At 38.2% G+C, this 22,420-nt stretch overlaps 1 protein-coding gene across 3 annotated transcripts in view; it reads left to right on the top strand.

Moving 5' to 3' along the window:
* The window catches only part of kaznb (kazrin, periplakin interacting protein b), a 256,139-nt gene that overhangs the window by 102,687 nt on the left and 131,032 nt on the right, over positions 1 to 22,420 (top strand). For all 3 annotated transcript variants that reach the window (XM_057847064.1, XM_057847066.1, XM_057847065.1), the window contains one exon: positions 7,254 to 7,461. In XM_057847064.1, coding sequence (XP_057703047.1) covers positions 7,254 to 7,461 — 208 coding nt within the window. The remainder of the gene's footprint in view (positions 1 to 7,253; positions 7,462 to 22,420) is intronic.

Raw genomic sequence — 22,420 nt, 5'->3', positions numbered from 1 at the left:
AGAAACTTTCCAATCTAGGATTTGTACATCTTTAATTGTGATTGAGTGTGCTTTTGTAAGAAGACAAATCGTAACTTTTTGGCTGCTATTGACTGCAATAGTCATCCAATCCGTATCGCTGCCAGACATTCTCTAGTTAATTTAGTTTGCATTAAAATTGATTAATTTATACTAGGGCTGTCAAAATTATCGCATTAACGCGCGGTAATTAATTTTTTTAATCAATCACGTTAAAATATTTGACGCAATTAACGCACATGCCCCGCTCAGACAGTATTCTGCCTTTTGGTAAGTTTTACAGCAAGGTTTTTTGTGCTAACAGCGAACTGTTGTGGTCGCTTTGCGACATGGTTTATTGCTTTCTTGCCAGTTCAATATGGCTGCACCACGTCTCGGGCAGACGCCTACGTTGTAATGTTGTGCTTATATGATCGTTGGACAAGATTTGTCCGTAAGTATGGTTGTTGTAAAGAATGTACATATTATGTTAGTAAGCGAAATGTTATATTTTTTGTATGAGACGCTTTTTGTTTATGTTTAGTGAACCTGTATAGCGTGCTAAGCTAACGTTGTTGCTAATGCAATGCTTGTGTACTTTTTTTTGTAGTTTCACTACGGTCTAAAGAGGACAGTGGTTTGAGGCCATTTTATTAATAAATCAGATGAAAAAGGAAGAAGTCTGATTATTAAGGCGTTGTTCACTAGCTGTCTAGCTTTGGAAAAAGTAGACGCTTCGGAGTGAAGACAGCATAGACAGATTTAAATGACAGTAGAGTGAAATGCCCACTACAGTCCTTATGTACCGTATGTTGAATGTATATATCCATCTTGTGTCTTATCTTTCCATTTCCAACAAATTATTTTACAGAATATATATATATAATTTACAGAAAAATATGGCATATTTTATAGATGGTTTGAATTGCGATTAATTACGATTAATTAATTTTTAAGCTGTAATTAACTCGATTAAAAATTTTAATCGTTTGACAGCCCTAATTTATACATTAAGAAAATATTTTTAATCTATGAAAGTAATAAAACATAAAAGTAAATGTATATATTAATAATTAATCATTTTAAAATTAAGTTTTTTACATTACCAAAAATAGTTTCTTGCCCCATAAAGAGTTAAATTTGGCCAAGCTTAACTTATTTATTTTTTAGTATTGCTATTTTTTAATCCCTTTGATGAAAGGTCTATTTTGTCAGATTTTGCATGCCTTTGATGTTGCCTTTATATTTAAAAGAAAAACGATGTTCACAATGGTCTGGTTGGGTCCCTTTCTTCAGGACACCATAACCTTTTCTTCACCGATTAATTATACTCAACATTTTGGACCCAAAAAAACCAAACAAATCCCCCAAATTTTTGTCAAAATTTGTAATATTGATGTCCTGTTGACAATCAAACATGCTCGATGAACCGTTTTGAAGCTTGATGATATTTATTCAACATTCAACAGAAAAAATAAGACTGAATAGTTTTATATTTGAAAATTCAACACAAACAGCAGGTATGGTCATAGGTGTTTTTGGCCTTTACAAATACTATGGTCAAAACAAGTTATATACAGTAGACCAACACTGCAAAATAGTGAAATATATATATATATATTAATACCGTATTGGCCCGAATATAAGACGGTGTTTTTTTGCATTGAACCCCAACCCTAACCATTTGAATGAGGCAAAGTAACATGCCATTTCTCTGAAATATATTGTTAAAATCATTTGTTTCAGATGTACTGTAATTGTTTTTGTGTATAAAAATGAATTTGGTGTTCAAAAAGTCTTTTTTCAAACTTGAGTCTCGAAAAAGAAGGGGTCGTCTTATAATCAGGGCCGTCTTATATTCGGGCCAATACGATATATATATTTTTTGTTGGCATCTGCCGATAACCGGTTTCAAGGTACAGTATACCATGGTCTTAAAACATTACCGTTTCAAAAAAACATGAAAAAAAAAAAAAAAACATGAAACTGCTATGGCAGCATATAAACAGATTGTTCTATCAAACACAACAGCTCTTTTGGCTTAAAGTATAGCAGTTTATTTTAAAGAGGTGCAAGAGCAGAAACTGCTTTTTCAGCCTTGTCTGTGTTTTCTGCCATGTACAAATTTAAAACATTGATGGCATTGAATGATCATAATTATGTTGATGAATAAACTCCCATCTCAGAAACTTTCACTTCTAAGTTTACTTTCTATAGTTGTGTTTAGTATGCTATTGGAAGAAAACTAATCTTTACTCTTCAGCTGCCATTGACGGTGATAGATGTCCAACCCAGTTGGACTGGGACGTCTAGTTCAAATGGATTCTACGTCTATTCCTGTCAGTGTTACTGAAACATACAGTGGGGCAAATAAGTATTTAGTCAACCACCAATTGTGCAAGTTCTTCTACTTGAAAGGATTAGAGAGGCCTGTAATTGTCAACATGGGTAAACCTCAACCATAAGAGACAGAATGTGGAAAAAAACAAAATCGCATTGATTTATTTTTAAATAATTTATTTGCAAATTAGAGTGGAAAATAAGTATTTGGTCACTTACAAACAAGCAAGATTTCTGGCTGTCAAAGAGGTCTAACTTATTCTAATGAGGTCTAACAAGGCTCCACTCGTTACCTATATTAATGGCACCTGTTTTAACTCATTATCGGTATAAAAGACACTTGTCCACAACCTCAGTCAGCCACACTCCAAACTCCACTATGACCAAGACCAAAGAGCTGTCGAAGGACATCAGAGACTAAAATGTAGACCTGCACCAGGCTGGGAAGACTGAATCTGCAATAGGTAAAACGCTTGATGTAAAGAAATCAACTGTGGAAGCAATTATTAGAAAATGGAAGACATGCAACACCACTGATAATCTCCCTCGATCTGGGGCTCCATGCAAGATCTCACCCTGTGGGGTCAAAATGATAACAAGAACAGTGAGCAAAAATCCCAGAACCACAAGGGGGGACCTAGTGAATGACCTAAAGAGAGCTGGGACCACAGTAACAAAGGCTACTATCAGTAACACAATGCGCCGCCAGGGACTTAAATCCTGCACTGCCAGACATGTCCCCCTGCTGAAGAAAGTACACGTCCAGGCCCGTCTGCAGTTCGCTAGAGAGTATTTGAAGAGAAGAGGACTGGGAGAATTTGTGATGGTCAGATGAAAACCAAAATAAAACTTTTTGGTAGAAACACAGGTTCTCGTGTTTGGAGGAGAAATAATACTGAATTGCATTCGAAGAACATCATACCCACTCTGAAGCATGGGGGTGGAAACATCATGCTTGGGGCTGTTTTTCTGCAAAGGGACCAGGACGACTGATCTGTGTAAAGGAAAGAATGAATGGGGCCATGTATCGAGATATTCTGAGTGAAAATCTCCTTCCATCAGCAAGGGCATTGAAGATGAGACGTGGCTGGGTCTTTCAGCATGATAATGATCCCAAACACACAGCCAGGGCAACAAAGAAGTGGCCAGTCTCCAGATATCAACCCCATAGAAAATCTGTGGAGGGAGTTGAAAGTCCGTGTTGCCCAACAACAGCCCCAAAACATCACTGCTCTAGCGGAGATTTGCATGGCGGAATGGGCCCACATATCAGCAACAGTGTGTGAAAAGCTTGTGAAGAGTTACAGAAAACGTTTGGCCTCTGTAATTGCCAACAAAGGGTACATAACAAAGTATTGAGATGAACTTTTGGTATTGACCAACTACTTATTTTCCACCATGATTTGCAAATAAATTATTTAAAAATCAAACAATGTGATTTTCTGGGTTTTTTTTTTTTCCACATTCTGACTCTCATGGTTGAGGTTTACCCATGTTGACAATCAGGCCTCTCTAATATTTTCAAGTGGGATAACTTGCACAATTAGTGGTTGACTAAATACTTATTTGCCCCACCTGATATACATACAATCTAGCTTCTCGAACACACACATCTGTATACAAATAAAAAAGATTGATAGTGGGGGGAAAAAAATCAAATATAACATTGAAAAAAAGTCTTTTAAACAATATTGACAATAAACTAGTTCAGTTCAGTTTTTTCAGGCATGTCACTCAGTTTTCCCTTGAACAATACACAGGGCTATGTCATACACTACGTCACACAACCCACTCTTCCGCCATTTGCGCACTGCTGTCAGTCTCTTCTCGCTCGCCGACTCATCCGAAGAAAACAACGACAAATCTGGTCCATCGTCTTCCTCGAGTTGATAAAATAATGTTTTAGCTTGCGCTAAATTTAGTTTTCGATTCATTCTACACATTTCAAAGTCTCAATTCAACCGGCCGTCGCTTGCTACCTCGCCTCCCTCTCCTTCAGTGCCGCCTCGATCGGCAATTCATTAAAAATGTTCAGATTATGTCCGTCCTTAGTGACCTCACAACAGCTCCTGGGTTATGCAGTTTTTCATTGTGCTTTCGGTTTTGAAAAAGGACAAGAAATGATGGAAATATTGCGATAAATGAGCGGTCCATGCAACGTTTTAATGTTCATTTATGAGGGCAATAAAACTATTAAACTCAAATGACATTATTTTTCGTTTTACTTAGTCGATTGACTTCAAGTGAAAACGAAAGTGAACCTCAAGTTCAGCACTTTCAAACATGACCAACAACCGTTGGTGACGTAATTACAACGTGACGAAACTTCAAAGATGACATGCGTGCAGGACGCGTGGGCGGGTCCCATAACTTTTGAGAGTTAAAAAAATGGGGAAAAACTTGGTCATGCATTGCAGCTAACATATTGTCATGCTAAGCAAATGAAGTGTCAAATAACCAAGTCTGTGCAAATGCTTTTCCCCCCCCATCCATCAGTCTTGTTTGTTTGTTGTTTTGATGGAACTTTACATCCACGCACAAGACTGATGGTGACACTTTCAGTTTGCTCGCTGTAATGTAATCCGTCTAACTGTTCTCCATTGCGCTTCAATGGGCCTCATTCACTCACAGTTGAAAAGTTTCCCCCTTGGGCGCCTTGAGCCCCCTCCCTAACCCTCCCTTTCCTCTCCCACCGACATGGTGGGGGGGGACTTTTCCCAGGACAAAAGAGATGAAAATATAATGGAACAAACTGGACGTGGGTGGAGGGTGCGGGTGCGGGAGTGGGCGGGGGTGTGAGAGACCCAAAGACAGCGGGGGTGTTGGAGTGCTTTCGAAGGGGGATAGTAGAGCGGGGACCGAGCTGGGAGAATTTAATTTTTTTTCCCACAGAGCTAACTAGTAACAGACGCCATAAGGGTGTGGGATCCACTGAATGAATGCATCATCCCCACTGGAACACTAGCCTTGAATTGAGTTTTTGAAAATATTGACATGAGGAATGTGTTAGTAAACTGAAGAAAAACTTTCTGTCAATAAAACAGGATGAGGTTTTGATGTGACACCTTATTAAGTGGTTGCCATTCACGGTTATAGTCATCAAATCCATTTGAAATGACCATTCAACCATTAGAGAGAACTCATATTTACTGTTTTAAATCAAAAATATTTTAAAATGAAGGCATTTTCATAATCAAAAATAGGGCTGTAACTAATGATTATTTTTATAATCGATTATTCAGCCAATTAATTAAACGATTAATCGGATAAATGTCACTTCTTACTATTACTTTCACATTTTAACTTGAGGGATGTTGGAAGAAACAATGAAGACTAAATCCAATTTCAAAGCACGCTCTTGTATGACAATTTACAGTTTGAATGGGAGTTCGTGTTGAAACTCTAAGATGAATATGAATGGATTTACATGTGTGGTTTCTTTATAAAAATTAATTTACTATCAACTTTACTATCTAACAATTACTCAAGCGCTAATATGCTTCTCCAAAACACAATACAAACGGATGCTTAAAACACTCATTAGCGTAATCGTAAACTAGCTTAGCCCTACGTGATAAGTAGTAACGTCTCATCAACAATGAATACAAACGATACGAAATAAGATGTCTGAAAACTGGCAAAAATGTGAATTGTTTTCCGAAGTAAAAGTAGATTTTTTTCATGTGCTACTTTGACTTAGCAAAAATATAATGAAGAATTCTGACATATACAGCCGGGAATTATACATACTGTATGTTATGATTGCAAGAATTTAGATAAGTTTAGGTGAAGAAGGTCCTAAACGATTAATTGATTTTCAAAATGATTGTCGATTAATTTTCTAATTGATTAGTTGTCGATCAATCGATTAATTGTTGCGCTTCTAATCAAAAACATACATGAAAAGAGAACATTTATAGATCTATTTAAAATTAAGAAAAACTTTTAAAATGTTTGATTTTTTTTTTTACTCAAAATATTTTTTGAAAATCAGTTACACGAGATTAAAAAAATGAAAGTGTTTTTACTGTTTTTATTTTTTATTTAAATGAAATGTAAAAAAAAAAAAAAAAAAACACACAGTAATGAAATATTAAATTATTTATACTCCTTTAAAAAAATAATAATTGGATATTAAAATGATTGAATAATGTTTTCCCCCATTTTTTGTTAAATATCAAAAAAAAAAAAAAATAGTGAAATAAATTTTAGGAATTTAATTTAGGGAAAGAAAGCCTGAAAAATGTTTTGCTGTGTTCTTTTGTGAGCTGGATGAGTGGTCACTGTGCTCCTGGAAACTATTGTTGTAGGCCGGTCAGTCGTGGAAAGGTTAACTACGCTACCCAGTTAAAAGTATCAAAGTTTTAAGGTGTTAAAAATGCTTTATTCCCGTTTGAAAAAAATGTATACTTTAGATATATGTATAATAGAGTTAACATCCATTTCTATAGTTATCTTGTGAAAATCTGTGCATAAAACCGGTTATCGACAAATGCATATTCACCACTGTTTCATTTGTTCAGATAATGTCTCTCTCTGGAGTCCTAAAGCTTTAGTTGTTAATGATACGGTGGATTTTGCAGTGCACCCTACTCCCACCTCTCTCTGTCTCTCTCCCTCCTTCCCCCTGGTCATGCAGCACATGGTACAGTCCGCTGAAAGGCTGCATGTCATCTCACTCCCTCCTTCTCTGAGAGCAGCTGCTCACAGCACGTTCTCCTCCGTATCCTTTTGGTCTTGTCTTTGCCCTCACGTGCGAATAATGCAGTAGCAGGTAGACGTCATCCCTAGTGGAAGGCACTTCTCGGTTTTTTTGTTCTTTGTTTTTAACTTATCAGCAGTGGAGGAGTAGCCACCGGTATCCTTCTGATCAACTTTAACACCATGCCGCCGGTCTGTGTGGATCCATTCTACAGGGGAAAATCCTCAAAATGATGGAAGACAACAAGCAGCTGGCCCGCCGCATTGATGGGGCCATTCGCTCGGCCGGCCAGGAAGTCAGCAACCTACGCTCGGAGCTGACCGCCACCAACTGCAGGCTGGCCGGCCTGGCCGCCGGCAGCCCCTCCGCTTTGGAGAACCACCGGCAGCACAAACACCACGCTGACAGCCTCCGCTATCGGGGTGAGTGCCGCGGTCCCTTCTTTAAGCAGAACATGTGTCGGGACGTGGGAAGCATTTGGGGAATGCTGCTGCTAAAGGGGGCTGCATTTTATTGGGAGGGGATGAATTGGACCAGAGCCGGTTTTAGGGGTGGCTGTTCCAAGCCGCTGCTGGGCTTGCTTCCCTCTGGAATCTCAAACAACTTGCAACTTGAGCCAAAGTTTTGCATTTTGTCCATGGTATACTTTTGGCCGGTTCCATTCGTTTTACTTTGGACGCACTTAAAAACATTTTTTGTTTTTGTCCAATCTTGGACCAAAAAGTGACTTACACTGTCTGTCTTGTAGCTCATGCATTTAACTATTTAACTGCCATTACCAGCGATAGACATTATGGCATTGACTAATCATGATCATTTTGATGAATAAACTCCCGCCTCAGAAACTTTCTCTTTTAGGTTTAGTTTACTTGTGCTTTTAGAAGAAAACCAATCTTTACTCTTCAGCTGCCATTGACGGTGATAGATGTCCAATCCATTTGGACTGGGATCGCTGTCAGTGGCACTGAAACGTAAACATTTCTATCAACTATCAAATTCTAGGAAGTGACTGTGTACTCATCGAATGATTGATTGATGAACTCTTACCTCAAAAACTTTAACTTCTAGGTTTACTTCAAGGTTGTGTTTGAGTGTGCTCTTGTAGGTGGACCGATCTTAACTCACTCGCTACTATTGACGCCAATAGACGTCCAATTTATTTGAACTGCGAGGGTTTTGCCAAGCCCTCCCAGTTCAAATTGATTGGACGTCTATTACCGTCGAGGCCACCGAAACATAAGCATAAAAACAGAAACATTTTCATCAACTATCAAATTTTGGGATGTTGTATTTACTAAATGGTTGATCAATAAACTGTCACCCCTGTAACCTTCACTTCTTTCGCCATCAATGGCAGCCAGTGTTAATTGATGAACTAACATTACAGCTGTTTAAACAATCGGACTTTAGTTGATGTGTTTCCTTAGTTTGAGCATCATTTGCAAAATTACTGTGTGGCCAATGTGAAAACAGTTTAGCCAGAAATGGTTAATCTGTCACTGTCAATGGCAGTTTATGAGTTAAGTTCAGCCTGAAATTTACATTGGAACTATGACTCAAGAGTGGTGTCAAGTTTCTAAACATGGCAATAATTACAACTGCAAAAAACACAACTCCGCGTTTGATCCGTGATGATCTTTGCTGTTGGCGTTCCTAGGTTTGCTCGCTGATGTGAGAGCCTGACATTCCCACATTCCTGAATGTCAGGGCGGTGATGTCACACTTCCTGTTCCCAGGCGCGAGGGCCAGCGGTCAGGTGACCAGAGCCAAACAAACTGCTTGTGCTCTTGTGATCATCACAATGACAGAAGACTTAACAGGCGACACTTTTAGTAACCTTTATGTACTGTTTGAAAATAGAGAAGAGTTTGTACTTTATTTTTCCCCATGATGGAGTCTTTCATATAATGACCTCATTGAATAATTAACACTGTAGATCTGGAGAATTAATGCATCATCCCTACTGAAACACTAGACTTAAATTGTCTGGCACCCTATTGACTGGCTTCCATTGACACCGATAAAGATCCAACCCATTTGAACTGGCAGCAAAGGGTCGTTCTATCATTCTCTGCTTAGTAAATCAATTTTTTTAATGAAACTAAGTGGGGATTTTATTTTTAGGCCATATGGCCCAGCCTGAAAACAACATATGGAATGCGCTACACTTGATCATGAAAGGCTTTACCTTACTGTAATTGTTGAGGACATTTCTAAAACAACTTGGAATCTTATTAGAATTCGAAAGGAATCACCTTCAAATTGTTGGAAATTCAAAATGAGAGGTCAACCAATATGGGATTTTTAAAGCACAGCGCAAATAAGCTACAAATGTGTCGACCGCTTTACGGCACACGTCACTTCCGCATTTCCCCATTCATTATAAAGATTGATTGATTGATTGATTGATTGATTTTATTTCGAGCAATAACAACAAAAAACAAAAAACAACAAGTATGGAAAAAATAAAATACAATAAAAAATTAAACAGTCATGATGAATGTAACAAAAATTATAACAATACATACACGTGTAGCTCGAAAAGGAGTGGGAAGAAGCCGAGCTTTTTGAGTCCCACCCCCATTTCACTCCAAAAATTCCATAGGAATGCAGTCACTTCCCTACAACAGCTGTACTAATCATAATGATTACATTGATAATAATAATAATAATAATAGTTGCAGTAATCATAATAACACCAATATATATATATATATATATATATATATATATATATATATATATATATATATATATATATATATATATATATATATATATATATATATATATGTACATATATATACACATACACACATATACATACACATCACTAATAATACATGAGTAACTATTACATATGTACAAAATATTATCCATAAAACATGTAATATTTCTGCATACACCCAAGACTATTAAAGACCTCTTTCTGTATATCGTGACCAGACCTGATGTTTATACAGCAATTTGAATTTCTGAATACTTTGACATTGCTTATAATGTAATCCCAAACTGTTCCAGAGTTTTACCCCACATACAGACACGCAGAATCCTTTAAGAGTAGTACGAAATTTTGGTTGTGAAAAGTTGGCAAATCTTCTCAAATTATGAGATTGCTGTTGCACTGTAAAAAGACATTGTAGATTGAGGGGCAATAACTTATGAAATGCTTTAAATAAAAATATTGATGTGTTGTATTTCACAAGATCATTAAATTTCAACAGTTTTGATTGAGTAAATAAATCATGAGTGTGATCTAAAAAACCCACTTTATGTATAATCCGAATTGCTCGCTTCTGTAATGTAATTAATGGATATAATGCACTTTGGTAAGTGTTCCCCCATACTTCGACACAATATGAAAAGTATGGGAGTACCAAAGTGCAGTATAAAATCCGAAGTGCATTTAAATCAAGGTATTGTTTTGCTTTATTTATGATTGACAGGCATTTGGAGATTTTGTTTTTCGTGTATCTGATATGGGGTCTCCATGACAGCTTGTTATCAATTATAACGCCTAGAAATTTAGCTTCATTTACATTTTCAATTGGTAGACCTTCAATTATTATTTTCAACTCAGAATTAGCTATTTGATTACCAAATAACATTGCCTTTGTTTTCTTAATATTTAGGGATAATTTATTTATATCCATCCACTTCTTTATGGCTTTTAGTTCCTTATTAACAGTAGTTACTAGCTCGCTGTAATTATCACTACTATAGAATATGTTGGTGTCGTCAGCAAATAAGATAAGTTTTAATGCATTGGATACGTGGAAGATATCGTTCATATACACAATGAAAAGTTTTGGTCCCAACACAGACCCTTGAGGGACACCACAGATAATGTGAAGTGTGCCAGATATGTTCTCGTCCATCTTAACATATTGTACCCTTTCTGATAAATAGCTTTTCACCCAGTCCCCAGCCACACCTCTAATTCCATATTTTTCCAACTTATTTAGTAGAATTGAATGATTTATTGTATCAAACGCCTTTTTAAGGTCAATAAAAACACCGATGGCATGTTTTTTCTTGTCTATAGCAGTCGTGATTTCTTCAAATGCATCAATTATTGCCATTGATGTCGTTCTATTGGCTCTGAAACCATATTGTCCTTCATGTATTATCTGATGTTTGTCAAGAAACTTTTCAAGTCTGGAATTGAAGAGTTTCTCCAAAATTTTTGAAAACTGGGGCAGCAGAGAAATTGGTCTGTAATTGGAAAAACAATGCTTGTCATCATCTTTGAATAATGGGATTACTTTGGCAATTTTCATCTTTGCCGGAAAACAACCAGATTGGAATGATAAATTGAATATGTATGTTAGGGGTTTTGCAATGTTTAAAATAACTCTTTTAACCAAATTCATATTGATATCATGGCAGTCAGTAGAAATCTTACTTTTACATTTAAGTACAGTGTTTATCACTTCCTGTTCATTTGTTGCTGATAGAAAAATAGAGCATGGATTATGCGTAATATTTGAGAAGTGTTTGTCAGAACCTGGGTCAGGAATATCAGCAGCCAAATTTGGGCCAACATTTACAAAAAAATTATTGAATTTAGTCACTATTTCGTTCATTTCATAATTCTCTCCACTTTCATCTAAAAAATAGTTGGGATATGTAGACTTTGGTGGTCCATGTTTAATCAAACTGTTCAGTATGTTCCAAGTTCCCTTCATGTTATTTTTATATTCGTACAATTTGTTTTTGTAATACAACTGTTTGCTCCTTCTTATAACATCAGTTAATTTGTTCTTATATTTCTTATAACGGCAGTCAATGCTTTCGCGCAAATTCTGCAAAGATGGCAGAGCAACAAAAGAGACAAAAAGTTTTGTTAGCAGTGGCAGGAAAAAAAGAGAGGCTTCCTGGAGAAAAGGATTATCAAGAATAAACATTGGCCCAGCTTTCACTCGCTGGCATGACGAGTGGTGAGGTTAGCCACTTTAAGCCGTAAATGTCGTTTAATCCATCTGCAGGCGACCGGGTGATCATGATTTTACGACACTGTGCCGCTGTGCGCTGATCCTCATGGGAAATGCAGACGTCCTTAAGGCAAACTACTGCTTTTGTCCGTTAGTGTTGCTAAAATCAACCAAAACTGAAAAGTTACATAGTGTTGCTTGAAAGGATTAATTCGGTCTGGTGCTACCAAACAAATAAACTCTTTTAATGATTATACAGGCTCAGCAAGAACAGTACATTATTTTCAAATAATTAAACCTACCAGGACGTCATGACAAGTGAGAGTTTATGAGGATGCTCGCCATGCTAAAGCTAATGGTAACGTGAATGCTACGCTAACGCTACGAGTTATATTTAGAGTTTAAGGATCACTCAGTGAACACCTTAAAAGGCTGAAGCAACATTGCATATTCTGTCATGCAAGATATAAAATCCTACAATATTTACAAAACAGGCAAGTTTGAAGCTTCCTGTAGCAGCCTGCCTTTAAGCTGCGGCCACAGTTGCCCACACAGATGCCTGATCAAAATCCTTTTTTATCGGCTTTTTTTTTTTTTTGTTAATCGGCCGATAGCCGATGTTGGAAAAAAGTCCAAATATCAGCCCGATATATCGGCCGGCGGATATATCGGTCGACCTCTATTCAAAATCATAACATTCTTATAAAATTGGAAAATGGGGTGGCGTGAGTAGGTGGCAGTTGTTCCCCAATGCAGAGGTTGTCGGGTCAAGCCATGTCAAAGTGTGCTTTGACAAGATACTGAACCTCACATTGCTCCTGATGCTGCATCATCAGCATGAGGAAATGGTGTCAAAGCGCTTGGAATACCTTGAAGGTAGAAAAGTGCTATACAAGTATTAAAGCCATGAGGAATCTTTGCCTTTTAAAAGTCCTAATCAACCATCCTTCATTCAAATACACAGATTTTTGACCCTCATACTGATTTTTTTTTACAAATATGGCACAACCGCAATACGGTTAAAACCTTTCATCTTTGGCTGGTGTATTTGTTGTTTTCTCAGTTCTTATTTAGAAAAAAAAAACTTCAGGACATAAACCTGAAAGGAAAGTTTTTTGAGGCTACGTCTGCACTAGGACTGATAATGGCCTTAAGCGTTCAATTTATTATACTATACGGCAGGGGTCGGGAACTTTTTTGCTGAGAGAGCCATGAATACCACATATTTTTAAATGTAATTCTGAGAGAGCCATACAATATGTTTAAAACTAAAAATACAAGTAATACAATATGTGCATTTTGTGTTTCAACACTTTTATTAAAGTACAATAAGTCTCTAAATTATTTTTAATAACTTTTATAAGTAATAATTTAAATTAAATAATAAATATTAAATCATATTAAAATAATTATTTAACATTTTGTTGTTTCCACAGATGGATTCACCCTATGTTTAAAATGTTTCATATTATTTAGTTTTTTGCGGAAAATATACACACGTTTCAGCCGGAAAAGACTGTTTTACTTACGGTTTTAAACCAGCAGGGGGCAGCATTTGCTTCTTAGCGTGCATGGGCAATAAGTGTTCGCATTTTAGAGCGAATAAGAAATGACCCGTCTGTGCTGTAATGCGAGACGGACATTGTTAAAAGTATTTTTATCTTGTTTCAGGTGGGAAAAAGTATAATTTGACTGTGTATATTAGCAAATTGCTTTATTTTCGGATGATTGTGATGTGTACTGTGTGTTAATATAGTTCAGAAATATTTTAATCGTTATGTATGTTTATGTATGACTGCAGATGTGTTAGTAATGGTGAGCGGACAATGAGTGAATGCTAGTAGTGTCTAAAATGCAGACGTGAAATGTTTTGTCACAAAAACTTGTATTCATTTATTATCACAATTGTATAAGAATTCGCATTTTAGAGCGAATAGGAAATGAGCTGTCTGTGTGCAGCAATGCGAGACGGACGTTGTTAGTTTTTTCTCGTTTCAGCTGTACAAGAAAAATGAAAATAAAACAAAATTAAATGTTTAGCAACAGGCTGCAGCATTTAAATATCTGTCTGCACCACGCTAAAGATGCATAGCTATTATTTCAACCGACTGCCACACGCATCATCAGACTTTTGCGTTCTCCTCAGCCGCACCTGTCCTGAAATTTGAATGTCGCCTGATCACTGGCTTGCTAAAGGAAAAAATGTGAGCGCCCCTTACCGGTTGCTCTTTTTAACGCTCCCCCTGTGACCCTTACGCCTGCCAGGTTTTCCCTGAGGTCCTGTCGCGCCATTCCCATTACATAACAAACTTTTTTTTTTTCTTTTAAGTAATTGAAGATTTGAAGATTTGTCTGCAAGCCAGATGCAGCAGTCAAAAGAGCCATATCTGACTCGCGAGCCAGAGGTTCCAAACCCCTGCTGTGCGGCATATTGGCTACACTAATGTACCTCTTGTCCGGATATATTATTACACGGGCTAGAGATCCAGATTGCAATGTGGTTCAGAGGTGACCCGCGTGGATGATGATGTCACACACGAAGCTGCTCCTTTTCACTCAGGCGCAAATGCAGGCGTCCCTTGCTGAAGCGTTGAGTTTATAAACTCCTTAAACGTAGTGCGGACAGGTATAAATCATTGTCCGAATTACAAGGCAAAAAAATATTTTTACTTTATTTTTACATAAAATACACCTACATCATTCAGAAGGCGTCGTGTCTAATTTTGAGACTATGTGAGAAACTATGCTCTCAGTGCAAAGGCTCCCCTTTTACTTGTTTAATTTTACACTTGATGTCACACATTTAAAATGACAGTTTTTCCATATTAGTGTATGTCCCCTTGTACAATACGAAAAAAAACCTTTTCCCCCGAATCAAGTTGAAATCAGAATTTCAAGAGAGAGTTTAAGTTTATCAAGGTTTAGCTGACAGATCAGCTTAGGACTTCAGGCTATGATGAGTCCAACGGATTAGGCGGATCATACTCGCCTTCGCGAGTCCTGGCGCATTTGTTAGTCCGTTTGTTATCTCTCATCAAAGGGCGTCTTTGATATGCATGACATGATGTCCTGAATATGTATTACGGACACCTTTGCCAAAATGTCAGGTTTTTCCGCTTCGTTTCGACTCGCTGTAACTTCCCCGACAGATGCTGTGACCCCGCGTTGCCTCTGGCCTCCTCGCTGAACTCATCACCAGGGACGGGGGATTAAATCCCTTTCCCGAAATTTCACCCTTCATCGGGATTAATTACAGTGCCACTTTTTACACGCTTTTTTTTACCCCTCTATCGACTGCCTCTTCCTGTGGAAGTAGTCCATTTGGAACATCATGTATTTTGTGATGTAGACGTCTATATCAAGTTCATTTAAATTGTAAAGGGTGGGAGTGAATGTTCATATATATTCATATTTTAGACGCATTGATGACAATAGATATACAGCAAATGCTTCCTTCCCAGTCAAAATAGATTGGACATCTACCACTGCCAGTGGCATCAAATGAGATAAAGGAACAAACAATACCTTTATCATATGTATTCCAATGGAAAGGGTCTTGTTTGTTCAATTGGAGAAACACAGAATTTCATTTTTCTGATGTATTATAGTGGAAAAAAATGTCTATAAATGGCAGTGTATCCAAGAAGTGCGCTAACATTTTGTCAATGCCGATATTATTTTAGCCAAATTAAATGTGATTGCCCTTCCTTCATCATGATGTCATTAATACCCATTAGCACGTGCACCTGTGTTCATGTCTAACAGTGTGTATGTGAAAGGGTACAAATGATGTCACAAAATGGCTGCGCTCACAAGTGCTGTCATTTTTTTCCCTCGATATCATCGGTCGAAGAACTTGACGATTTGCATACTTCAATTACTTTGAGCAACAGTCTTTCACATGAAGGTCATACTAGGTGTTGTCTGTCCCTTTATATATACTTTATCAAGCACAGAAAATGGTTTCAGGGTTGGAAACGTGTGGCTCATAAAGTACCTATAACAGCAAAAAGCATCTTTATTTCATATTTCACGTGGTATTTTATGATCTTCAATGAAATGGACTGCTTGGATGTGTGTGGAAGCGATCGATTTATATATTCAATTTTTTTTTAAATCCCGCGCCATGAAAATGAGTGACTTCCTGGACTGAGGAGGAATGCGAATGTGACGTCACCCAGGTCAGCATCTCAAAATACAGCATTGCTTTATAGCATGCAGATGGACGGCGGATTCAGCAGTTTTTGCGGATTTATTTGTTTATTTTTAGCATCACGCTAGCCAAATGTGCTGCAGGGTTTGCTTGCTGCACCAGGGAGGTGCGTGTGAGCCTTATGGGTTTCAAAAAGTTCCTGTTCACCCCGAGATTGGCCAAAACAAGTCCGACAACTGCGGGACCATTGGACTCATGAGGAAGTGAGTAAACATCATCTTTTGTATTATGTCAAATATTGGGATAATGGCACAATGTTTTAATACAGAGGTGGCTTGCATTTTGTGGCTGACAATGCTCCTTGTCCACCGAGAATTTCACTTGGCCGACGACCGGCAGCTTGTCGCACATCCCCCTCGGTACTCTTCGCGTGCACACCGGGAGAGAGCTCTATAGACCCCACTCACCAACGTCACACAATGACGTGTCGCTGTATCCGGCCACCATATTGTCAGTCATTGTTTATCCGTATTCTCAATGGTTTCAATTTGTCGTGCAATTTATAGTGCAGTTCATGGAAGCCCCTGTGCTTTCAGGCGCTGTAAACTCATTGGATGCGTTGCATAAAAGGCGTTATGTGGAAAAGCTTCAGTCTATCCATTCGCCAAATCCATATTTGATGCCTAAATCGATATTTTTCGACCCGCTGTCTTCGCCCTCTCTGCCTGACGTCTGCTACCCTGATATCTACAACTATCTTGTCCACACAAAATCAGCCTATTTTCACGAAAGTTTGAAAAACTTTAAGAGCAACACTCTAAACAACACTACCCCGTGTGACCCTTTACTTCCAATTTTCTAAAATGGCGACAATCAATAAAAAAAAAGTTGACTGCGATGGCCGACGCTTCAAGGATAGGTGGATATTGGAATATTTCTTCAATAAAACTCGCAACAACTGTGTCTGCCTCATTTGCAAAGTGACAGTCGCTGTTTTCAAAGAGTTCGATGTGACGCGATCTTACCAAACAAGACACGCTGACATGTACGACAACATTACAGGGAAGATACGCAGCGAGAAATTATAGCAACTTGAAGCTAGTTTAATTTCACAGCAGCAGTATTTCGCAAAAGCCCGAGTGTCAAAAGAGAACGCCACAAAGACGAGATTGTTGAAATTATGAATTAAAAAAAATAATAAAGCAAATGTGACACACAGAAGGGCTTGCTAAAATTTGTTCAAATATATTGTTCTATGTAAATCAGCCAAGGTAGCCCCCCGCATTTTTACCACACCAAATCTGGCCCCCTTTGCAAAAGGTTTGGACACACCTGTTTAACTGATGATCCGTAGACGAGGCCAGCTTATTTCACTTGGTACCAGCTAAATATTATTAAAAAAATAATGATGGTGGAAGAAATAAGCATCTTGAATTTGAAACTGTATGTTGTCGGCGACTAGCCTCGCAATGATCTTAATTGTGGTTGTCAGCCCAAAACCCTCTAAATATATATTAAATGCATCTTACCAGATATAAAATGATCACTACATAATCTGTGGGGATCGTTTGGTGCCCAGTTTTCTCGTCGAATTGCAGCAGTCCATCTCGCTCTCCTCTCCGGGTCTCTCGGAATACGGTAGAACTTCAAGTCTCTCCGTCTATCTTCTCTGTTACTGCAACCAACCGCCACACACGCCTTCACCATTTTGATTATTAATGTTAGCGAGCAGAAAAACACGCCATAATAGGTGGAATTTACGTAGCAGTAATGCGTAAACACGACGAGTTGACGGACAATATGGCGCGGAGGCGTGGTTGTGACGTCATGTGAGTGGGGTCTATACTCAGTTTATGCAGACTTCCAGCCCCCTCTGCCCTCTTTGTGTGCCCGGCAATAGACCACTCTCCTTGGGTTGGGCTCGGAGCTACACACTCCTCCGACGTCGGCCGGTTTGTCCGGTGGTCATTCACCAGCTGTTTCTCCGGCAAACAAGCTCTCCTTCCTGCAGCAGGGGAACGACGAGCTGTAACTTGCTTGCCGCCAGGAGGGTTGCCGATCGGTGAAGACAATTGACAACCCCGCCGCCGTGTGAGATGATCCGGGGTTGTTTTGTGTGATTTTATGCTTCGAAAGGCAAGAATAAGACTTAAAAATGCCGCTCGATTCGGGTTAGCATGTCGGATAGCTGTTACGCCTCCTGGTTTGTTTACGCTCTCCGAAGCCGGGGCAGGGAAATGACAAAAGCCGGACTAACTCCGGTGGCATAAAATATCGTTCGGGAGGTGCAAGAAGTCAACAGTTTTGACCATTATGGAGTAATTTTGCCATGTCGTACTGAATGAATGCAATTTGAATATTTCATATTCCATTTAGCACAAGACTGATATGTATCAAGACCATACCATTTATTTAGCAATTGAGGAAAAATACTTAGTTAAAAAGAATATCCTGTAAAAATATTGGAGAAGAGAGATTGAAACAATGACATTTTGCTGCTCTCTTTGTCGCACTTTCTTCATTCTGAATAATTCCCCCTCAATGAGCTGAATTCTAAATCAGATGAAATTTTGACCCTGCCAACGTCATCCTCCAGCTGGGGAAGCTGGGGAAGCTAGAGCACTATAATCAATCAATCAACTATAATGACAGGCGGGGCTAAATGCCGATCAAAAGACTAATTTCTCGTCATCTGCTTTTTTCCAGATTGTTTTAATAAAGTCGAATTGTCTCAAAATATGATTCTAATTCACATAATAATGCTATTTAAGATTTTTCTTTTTTTATGCTGTCACAGGCACTTTCAGCTCCATGTTGGTCTTTCGTCCTTCTTCTCCTACAATTTCCTGGTAGCCATTTGTGTGGCATTAAATCTATCTTTTTAGTTTTTTTCTTTGACTATTGGGGTTACTGACCCCTGTTGTGGTGGATAAAGGCTGTTTCACACTAGCCCAGTTTGACAGGGTCCCGCAGCAAAGCGCAACACGATAGTAAGCGGAGGGCTGATGCAGACACGGTCAGGAAGTGAAAAGCTGGGGCTATTTACCACATTCCCACACACTAATGCATGTATTTTTTTATTGTTGCACAACAAATTTGTCATATTTTAAGGAGTAGGGGAGATAATAATAGGAGTAATAGGAGTAAAAAAAAGTTTTGTTTTTTTTTGTTAGTACAGAACATTTTAACAGGAACGTGCATCAAGATATTATTTCTTTTGGCAAGGAGATGTGTAAGAGCCACTTTTCAAGTGTTCCAAAGCTTCGGAAACTTCAAGAAAGCACATTATCAAGGTTTCCTCGGCCGTGACTCGGGTGTATTCGTCCCCCAAAACAGCATGATATCACAAAACTTCCACTGTCATATAATTGAAATGACTTCCTTTTTTTTTTAATTGTTCAGATCTTTACTGGAAAAAAGACCCCCAACAGACATAACTCTTGGGACAAATTATTGAACTTGGAGGTAATTAACAGCAACTTTAGCCAAGCTGTAAAAACGTGAAATGTCAAGGGTATAAAAGCAGAAACTTTGAGGGTAACACCTCAGTGACAAGCTCATTTATAAGGCGAGTGCATTCAGTAATGAATTCACCTCTCATCCTCTCTATTGGCTCGTCAGCATGATTCCATCACATGGATGTCAAGGCCTTGTTGAATATTCCTAAATGACTCAGACGCTTTAGGAGCGAGCAGAGTGCACAGCTGCCATACCTCATGACTATCAGAGGTGTGTGAAAGCATGTGAGGTAACCCTATGGGGTATATGCATGCATCAAAATATGTAAGTGGCCCACTGTTGGATGTTGAGACAATGAGTCAACCAAGTGGTTGCAGTGATTGATATGTTTTTCAATGACACTGCATGCAGATGACACAGACAAACATTCCATGACTGTAAAATTTGAGATATCACTTCTTGATTGAAAATAGGCAATGTTGAGGGATTTTTAAAGAATTAAAATGATTCAAATTCTTCAGAAATTAAAAAAGTGATTTCCGCTCAAATAATTAAGGATGACCTTGGATATTAGGAAACAAATTTATATACAGTGAGGACCAGAGGTATTTTCACCCTTTGTGATTTTTCAAGTTCACCACTTAGAAAATAGGTTGAGGTATGAAATTTCAATCATAGATGCATTTCCACTCATAGAGACATACTGTAATATTAAAAAAAAAAAAAAAAAATCCAGAAATCACGATGTATGATTAAAATTTTTTTTTATTATTATTATATGTAATTTAGTGGGTTTCATTAGTATTTGTACCCCTGAGAATCAGCAATAATTATGACACTCAAAGAGTTGTCAGTCTACCTTAAAAAAGTCCACCTTTAACCCATGATTAACCACCCCCCACCACCCGTTTGAGCTCAATATTGTCACCTGTGCACCTCAGTCAGTCATAATCCAACTGCTACCATGGGCAAGACCAGAGAGCTTTCAAAGTACACCAGAGAAAAAAATTGTTGAGCTCCATAAAGCTAGAAAAGGCCGTGGCACAATTGGAAAGCAGCTCGGTGAGAATAAATCAACAGTTGCAGCAATTGTTAGAAAATGGAAAAGGCTAAACATGGCTGATTGAACACTCTAAATTGTCGGTAGGTATGAGTGTGCGCGTGATGTGTATGTCTCCTTGTGCCCTGCGATTGGCTGGTAACCAGTTCAGGGTGTACACTGCCTACTGCCCGTAGTTAGCTGGGATAGGCTCCAGCACCTCCGCGACCCTCGTGAGGAAAAGCGGCATGGAAAATGAATGAGTGATAATCTACCTCGGACTGGGGCTCCATGTAAAATCTCTCTTCGTGGGGCATCACTTATGATGGGAAAAGTGAGGGCTCAGCTTAGAACTACACGGCAGGAGCTGGTCAATGACCTGAAGAGAGCTGGCTGCACAGTTTAGAAGGCTGCTGTCAGTAGAACACTATGGTGCTATAGTTTCAATCATGCATTGCTCAGAAGGTTCCCCTGTTGAAGCCAGTACATGTGAAAACCTGTCTGACGTTTGCCAGGGACCATCTGAATAATGCAGAGAGGTCATGGGAGAAAGTCATGTGGTCAGATTAGACCAAACTTTTTGGTACAAACTCATTGTGTGTGAAGTAAAAAGAAGGATTAGTACAATCCCAACACCATCCCCACTGTGAAGTATGGGGGTTGAAACCTCATGCTTTGGTGTTGCTTTTTGGCAAAGGCAACAGAATGACTGCACAGTACTGTATAAAACAGAGGATGAATGGTGAAAGGTATCATCAGATTTTGAGCCACAACCTCCTTCCCTCAGTCAGAGACTTGAAGATGAGTCGTGGCTAGATCTTTCAACATGACAATGATCCAAAGCTCACAGCCACGCTGACCAATGAGTGCCTGCGTAAAAAGCATATCAAGGTTCTGGAGTAGCCTAGCCAGTCTCCAGACCTCAATCCAATAAAAAATCTTTGGATGGAGCTGAAACCGTGTTTCTCAACGACAGCCCCGAAACTTGACAGCTCTAGAAAAGATTTGTGTGGAGGAATGGGCCAAAATCCCTGTTTCTACATGTGAAAACCTCATGAAGAACTAAAGAAAGCGTATGACCTCTGTAATTGCAAACAAAGGCTTTAGCACTAAATATTTGGAATGATTTTCTCAAGGGTACAAATACTGTACTTATGAACCCCAGTAAATTACAAATAAAAATTTTTGAAAAATTATACAATGTGAGTTCCGGATTAAAAAAATTTTTTTTTTTTAGATTATATCTCTATTATTGGAAATGCATCTGTGATTGAAATTTTAGACCTCTACCTATTTTCTAAGTGGGTGAACTTGCAAAATCACAAGGGGTGCAAATTCTTCCGCTCCCCACTATATATGTTTGAATTAGGGGTGTCAAACAATTAAAATTTTTAATCGAGTTAATTACAGCTTAAAAATTAATTAATCGTAATTAATCACAATTAATCGCAATTCAAACCATCTATAAAATATGCCATATTTTTCTGTAAATTATTGTTGGAATGGAAACATAAGACACAAGATGGATATATACATTCAACATACAGTACATAAGTACTGTATTTCTTTATTATAACAATAAATCAACAAGATGGCATTACCATTATTAACATTCTGTTAAAGCGATCCATGGATAGAAAGACTTGTAGTTCTTTAAAGACAAGTTATAGAAATTTTATATTAAAACCCCCTTCATGTTTTCGTTTTAATAAAATTTTTAAAATTTTCAATCAAAAAATAAACTAGTAACCCACCATTGTTGATGTCAATAATTACACAATGCTCATGGGTGCTGA

The sequence above is a fragment of the Corythoichthys intestinalis genome, chromosome 9 (assembly GCF_030265065.1).
Source record: "Corythoichthys intestinalis isolate RoL2023-P3 chromosome 9, ASM3026506v1, whole genome shotgun sequence".
Taxonomy (NCBI): domain Eukaryota; kingdom Metazoa; phylum Chordata; class Actinopteri; order Syngnathiformes; family Syngnathidae; genus Corythoichthys; species Corythoichthys intestinalis.
Note: the sequence above shows the minus strand (reverse complement) of the source record. Positions and strands in the feature narration are given on the sequence as shown.